This window comes from Sinocyclocheilus grahami, unplaced genomic scaffold (assembly GCF_001515645.1).
Source record: "Sinocyclocheilus grahami isolate Dianchi unplaced genomic scaffold, SAMN03320097.WGS_v1.1 scaffold506.1, whole genome shotgun sequence".
Taxonomy (NCBI): domain Eukaryota; kingdom Metazoa; phylum Chordata; class Actinopteri; order Cypriniformes; family Cyprinidae; genus Sinocyclocheilus; species Sinocyclocheilus grahami.
The window spans coordinates 751545-758561 of record NW_015505685.1 but is presented as its reverse complement, the minus strand read 5'-3'; the positions used below and the strand labels follow the sequence as shown (position 1 = coordinate 758561).

At 40.2% G+C, this 7017-nt stretch overlaps 2 protein-coding genes across 2 annotated transcripts in view; one reads left to right on the top strand and one right to left on the bottom strand.

The window, feature by feature from the left end:
- The window catches only part of LOC107554558 (pleckstrin homology domain-containing family A member 7-like), a 5929-nt gene extending 4674 nt beyond the window's left edge, over positions 1–1255 (top strand). The window contains exon 3 of the mRNA XM_016237108.1: positions 996–1255. Coding sequence (XP_016092594.1) covers positions 996–1018 — 23 coding nt within the window. The 3' untranslated portion in view covers positions 1019–1255. The remainder of the gene's footprint in view (positions 1–995) is intronic.
- Positions 1256–1937: 682 nt separating this feature from the next.
- Positions 1938–6948, bottom strand: LOC107554557 (small acidic protein-like). Its single transcript, XM_016237107.1, has 5 exons — positions 6790–6948; positions 6258–6341; positions 6088–6148; positions 5507–5616; positions 1938–2499 (listed from the first exon to the last, which is right to left on the bottom strand). Exons 1-5 carry the CDS (start codon positions 6844–6846, stop codon positions 2296–2298), a joined length of 516 nt encoding a protein of 171 aa, XP_016092593.1. The 5' UTR covers positions 6847–6948; the 3' UTR covers positions 1938–2295.
- Positions 6949–7017: the final 69 nt, after the last annotated feature.

Below are 7017 nucleotides of genomic sequence, written 5' to 3'. Positions count from 1 at the left end.
TGGCCGAGTCCCGAGGTGGGCGTGGCAACGCGGCACCTTCCGGGTCCAGGTGACACCGGCCTGCCGCCAAACCTTCACCCCGTGGTCAGACCTTGCATTTCTCCAGGCAGGAGTGCACCTAGACCAGGTCTCCAGGCATGCTGTGGTTCACACGGATGCCTCAACCACTGGCTGGGGGGCCACGTACAACGGGCTTGCAGTCTCAGGGGTTTGGATGGGGCCCCAACTGCACTGGCACATCAACTGCTTCGAGTTGCTGGCAGTGCACCGTGCCTTGATCCGTTTCAAAGGGCACTTACGAGGCAAGCATGTACTAGTCTGCACGGACAACACTGCGAACATTGCGTTCATCAACCAACAAGGTGGTCTGCACTCCCATCGCAACTCGCCCGCCACCTCCTCCTTTTAAGTCAGAAGCATCTGAGGTCGCTTCGTGCTGTTCACATTCCTGGGCTGCTCAACTGTGCAAAAAGTAGGGGCGCAGGTGGCTTCCACGGAACACTGGAAGGGGCAGTACCTGTGGCCCTTTTTTGGGGATCCCAATTTGTCAGTCATCCAATTTGACGTTGGGAGTGACCAACTGAAAGGGAACATCTCAGTTACGTATGGTAACCCTCGTTCCCTGAAGGAGGGAACAGAGACGTCACGTCCCGTCGCCACAGCTCCTGTACCACTGCTGAGCAGCCGGGTCACCGGCTCGGCTCCACAGCGATAAACCTGAATATGCGCTGCATCTGCTGCCTACTTATACTCACGCTGTGATCAGCAGCAGCTGGATGCAATAATCACATGCCAATGTGCATTGGCTCGTTTAGTTTACACTCGAAGTAGATTGGCCTTTCTAAGTGAGATCCCAATTCGTCGGTCATCCAACGTGACGTCTCCATTCCCTCCTCCAGGGAACGAGGGTTACCATACATAACCGAGACGTTTTTTTAATCATGCACAATGTCATCCTGATATTTATAAGTGAATTTTTATGTTTTGTTTTGCAGCCAAAGCCATGTCTGAGTGCTAAAAAGTGTTGAGAAGCTTTCTTGGGAACCCAAAGATAAATTTGTTTGTACCAAATATTTATAATTCACATTCAATCATTCAGGTTCTCTGATGTTCATAACTTTTTATATGTGAGATTGTTTTTATTCATTTTACTGGTGAGCACTCTGAAAGTTAAACTTTCAGTTTTACAATTCTGACATAATTGACAAAGTTTTTTAATTTTGCATGACGTTTTTTTTTATCACCATGTAATCGTGACTTAAGGTACTTATTCTTTTGCAGTGTTGTGTATTATGTATAAAAAATATATAAAATTTTATTTAGATTGTGAAAAGCATTGCGTTTCATTTCAGCAAAACTGTCATCTTCATAGTATTGGATTAATCATTAAAAATTCATAATTTTCAAATGAAGACTGATAATGGAGCTCATGCTCTAAATAAAGTTTATATGCCACAAAGTTATTACATATAAAGTTATTTCCTGTCTTATTAAAACATAATTGAGGTTCCAGATATACCATTATTCAATATGTAGTCTTTTCATATCTGTTTGTACATGCAGTGCATGTTTCCCAGTATAACACTGACTTCCTTAAAAAAAAATCCTTTTGAAAAAAAGAGGGAATAAAATATACGGAACGTTTTAAAGGTTTTTTGTTTTATAATCACAATCATAGAATTTTTACTCTTTATTTAAATTTTCACACACATAAGTGACATTGTATTAAAACATAATTGAGGTTCCAGATATACCATTATTCAATATGTAGTCTTTTCATATCTGTTTGTACATGCAGTGCATGTTTCCCAGTATAACACTGACTTCCTTAAAAAAAATCCTTTTGAAAAAAAGAGGGAATAAAATATACGGAACGTTTTAAAGGTTTTTTGTTTTATAATCACAATCATAGAATTTTTACTCTTTATTTAAATTTTCACACACATAAGTGACATTTTCTGCACATTACTGTACCTCACTTTCTTGATAACTCTTCAATAGTTCAGTGAAATTGTCATCTGCTCACCCTCATATTTATTTGAAATCATAAGGGCTGAGTAGACTGAGACTGTTATCTTCATTTCTTGTATGAACTATGCCTTTAATTTGTAGAGAAAAAAACAGTTCTCAACAAGACCAGGCAAGTCCAAATAACCTGACAACAGACATACTTACATTTAAAATTGAAAACCACAATTTTCCAATTTTAACGGAAATAAAAAAATGTGCTCTCACTCTCAGTACCTTACTGGAACATTTTAGGAGATCAAGAAATGACAACAAAAGCAAATCCATTTATGTGGATTTTACAAATGCCATTTTAAAAGTCTTTTCCTTGTCCTCCTTTGAGTCTGTGTGCTGTTCCTGTTTCTTTAGCTCTGTGTTGGATGAAGCTGTTTTCTCGTCCTTGTGTGGTTCTGATGGTTGTTCAGGGGCCTTTTCTGGACTCTCTGACTTCTCGGGCACAGCAGCGCTCGCACTCTCAGCAGGTGGATCGGGCTTGAAGAGGAAGCACAGCAGTTCACAACAAATCAACAACAGACTTGATCACGTCTAGGTGTGCTCTGATTGATCGGCTACTGATCACTATCGGCCGATAATCACGTTGGGATGATTGATCGGCGGTGTCTAAAAGGCCGATCTCAAAAAAACGATCTCAAGCTGATGACACTGCTGTGAGAGGTTTGGCACAACATGCAGCGTCACCGTCTCTGTCTAGAGCGGATGAAATAATTATAATGCTGAAGGTGAGGTACTCTGTTTAACACAAACACAACATTTATCTATTATTTTGATTTCAAATCCAAACGTAGTCAGCCTATACTGAAAGTGCTTTTTCAGCATTGTGATCCTCTTTTATCACAGTACTGTTACACAATCTTTCATAGACATATTCACGTTTAAACCAAGCGGCAACCTGCCGCTCTCTCTAGTGAAGCCAACAAAAAAGTGACTTAAACTGTAATTCATCGACTGGCTGCTAGAGACTGGCTGCAATAGGGAGTCAATCCCATAAACTCCCCTTGTTAAAATGCCCAACTTTACAGCAGAAAAAAACATGTTTACAGCCTGGTTCAAAAAATTATTTTGGTCTATATAGCAAATTTTGCCCTTGATGACAACTGTGAGGGGGGTGAATTTTTTTATAACTCATCCGTTTAAATTATATTAAGCCTTAAAGTTCTGCATAATTAAGGGCGTGGCCAATTGAGTGACAGGTGGATTGCTGCTGCTGTCACCACCGTCGAGCTAGGTGGGCGTGGCTTCAGCAACCTGTTCCATGCACATAAAGCTTTTACCCATTTTTGATTATCCGGGAGTGACGCGCTGCCGACAGCCACTTTTGAGCTTCAAAAACACTCTTCGGAAATCTACGGGTGACGTCACGGACCCTACATCCATGTTTTTATACAGTATATGGTTTAAACTCAATTAATATAAACAGCGTATGAAATGCATTTGGCTTCTAGATTTGTATATTAAGTTGCTCACGCAAGTGGAAACACATTTGAACACAGCATATAGCTTTCTTGTGTTAGGTTATCACAAGTACAAAATTCTGTGTAACATATTAAGTAAAAGGAATTCAGTTTTCAAATTATATGCACACTAGTATGCTAATAAACTATTAGACTGAAGTGCAAAGAATACCGTGTATTCGCATAGCCATCTATGACAATCTCACATACACATGAATATAAACTGAATTGAACATTTGGAATGCATTGAACATTGCATTTTCTTTTGAAAGGGCAGCGATCCGCCTACACCCTTGTACAATCACAGATCCAGAATGACTCTGGGTTTTATCTGTCGTCCATATCTGGTTCTGTAAGTAGTGCATTTGGGCAGCCCATCAGTGTGGTCAGGTGCATGTACAATGTCATTGTGTGGTCTACTGTTGGTTGATGTTGCACATAGTTCAGCACCTTCATTCCTTACTGATACGTCAGAACTGTCAATTTGAGATTCTTTTGTGTCCAGGAGGTGTCGTCTGTTTCGTCGATACTCCTGTCCATCAGTAGTACGCAGATGATAGGATCTCTCAGAGTTGGCTGCTCTGACGATAACAGCTGGCTTCCAGTATCCTCAACATGAGTGCTAACTCCTCAGCAGTAAAACACACAACCCAACATGCCGGATTTGCATTACCTATACTGACAGGTGATACAGCCAATAGGAACAGAGAATACGTTGTTTCTGACATATGATTGGCTGAGCCAAACATAAGAATACTACACATAAACGATCACTACACTGTTGCAGATGCGCCGCACCTGGAACGCACTGACGGACCGCAACCGTGTGCAGTGTGAACGCTCTAATCCATTAACATGGGTGCGTAAAAAAAACTGCAGACGGAGTATGTGTGAAACGCCTGTTTCACACAAGATCCAGGGGGCGTGGTTGGATCCACATCTAGGGGGTGGAGATGGGTAGGTTCAGGTATATGTAAGGTGGGAGGAGTTGGATCTGGATCCAATCATGCCCCCTGGATCTTGTGTTCTGCAGTGAGGACCATCTCACATCGTTTCCGCTCCGAGTCTATTGCTGCCCTGCAAGCGCTGAATTAAAGTAACAGGGCATTGTTTGCAGTAAATATAAACATGGATTGACACGAAAATGTAGTAATTACACCATAAATGCATATTATTAAAGTCTACTGTGTTTCACAGTCAACACATATGGCTTTTTGGCTAGGTTTAAAAGGAAAGAGCACTTTTAGATAAACAAGGCAATAATAGATGGCACTCGTGGAGGTAGAAAAACAAAGTTCTTTATGAACTGCAGGATTGTTTGTAATAAAGATTTCAATGCAAAAGGAAAGGCAGTAGAGCTGACTATTTCTGTCAATGGTAAGTTTGTGATAACGTACGAAAAGTAGTTTCAATGTTTTGACACTTGCTTGAGGAACTTAATATATAAATCTAGAAGTAAGTGCAAAAGTCAAAAGCATTGAATAATGTGTTGCTTATATTTATTGTGTTTAAACATGTCTGTGAAAGATTGTATTACTGTACTGTGTAAAAAAATAAATAATTGCAATGCTGAAAAAGCATTTTCAGTGGCAATGTTTGGATTTGAAATCAAAATAATGGATAAATGTTGTGTTTGTGGTAAACAGCCACAGATCAGTAGCGGACTCCTGTGTGAAAGCTGCTTCCCCTCTCACAAGAGTCACCTAAGAGAGGAATTCCCCCCATTTTCAAAAATGAAATTCAGACCCTGAATAAATGTCTAAAAATCTTGATTGGAGTATCACTATAAATAGGTATAAATGATAAAAAGAAGGCTTTAAAAGATCGGTGTGGGTGATCAGTATTGGCAGATACTGCTTTCTGTGATCGGCCTCAAAAATCCTGATCGGAGCACCCCTAATCACGTCACGTGTGCTCATACAGTATATCTCAGTCATAGGCAAAGCTTACCAGGAGTAATTCACAATACACTAGTCTTAACTGATCAACATTATGCCAACCCGCAGCTTATAAGAGAGAGCTCTGACCTCACTAAACCCCAGGCCACAGTGTCTCCTGTTCCTCCCTGATAACTTCCCATCCAGACCCTGCTGATACTGGTGCTCGAGCTCAGCATTAATCTTCCGATCCTCTGCCCCTACAGACACACAAATACACACAATATACCCTCTTCATTACAGAGAGTTAAAGGCCATCAGTATTTGCCCATATTCCCAATGTTGCTGATATAGCATTGATAGACATTCAAAATTTTCCCATAACATTAAAATGTCTCCCTCATGGCTGGTTTCAGACAGTGTATATCAGTAAGACACTGGATTAAGGTAGTCGTTTTATATTTTACAAGCGCAAAATGCATTGTAACCTGGTCCTATGTGCACAATAAATGACAGGACATTACCAGTGGTGGTTGCTATAAAGGTCAGAGCATGTACTCGGACCAGTGATCACTGTAGGGTAAAGGATATGTGGCGTACAGGATGTCATCTGATCTGAGTCACAGGGGGTTTGGAAGGGTCTCATCCAACACAATAGGAGATTGCAATCACTTTTTGAACTGTCAAGCATTCAAATCCAGCAACCCTTCACTTCCGCCCTAGAGACTCACCGCTACGGAAATGGGACGTTGACTTGTGATCCCCAATAGCAAGGCGTCCAGTGCGCTCTTTCTGTCAGGACATGAAAACATTTGAAGCAAGGATGTGTGATGGTGGTTATGTTCAAATTAGATAATTGTCTGAAAAAAAAGAAATGAGTTAATAACAGAAAGCAATGTACCTTTCCTGCTCCCATCAGCCTCAAAAACTTCTGCTTTCTTTCATCTGTCCCTAAATTTGCAGATCCCCATTGTGTGGCTCCAGTCTGCATTAACAGGTCAAAACAGATTCAGTTGAGTCATTAGTGTGTTACAGGAAAACATATATTTCTAATCATCATAATATATATATATATATATATATATATATATATATATATATATATATATATATATTAGCACACCACTTAAAATGACGTAGATCTATGAATGCAGAAAAAGGCTCAACAGATATAACCATGGAACTGAATTATCTGGTACAGTAACGTTAGTTATAAGTTATTCTGCTAAATTATTATTGCAGAAAACGCAATAAAGTTGAAACAGGCAGCTATTACACTAATAACATGCATATATCAATCCTTCGTCACACTAATGACATTTAAAAATAGTTAGAACACACATTGCTAACAATCTGCTAACATTGCTGGTTCACCAAATGTCAGATCAGATGTAACGTTAGTAAAAGAAAGTGTGATGATGGAAACCACATACGTTATCTGGAGATGCGGGTCGTTTTGTGCCTTTACACGTTTCGTCTGAAGAACTCATTTTCAAGATTTTGAACAACAGTGGTCAAATAAACATTGCTTGTGCCTGTCTGCTCCAACGTCTGCTTAGCAGCTAGCAGCTAGCTGACCCGCGCGGTGCATCATGGGAGTTGTAGTTACAACGAGGCGAATTTACTTTTAACCTTTTTTTTTTTTTTACGGAAAAACCAAA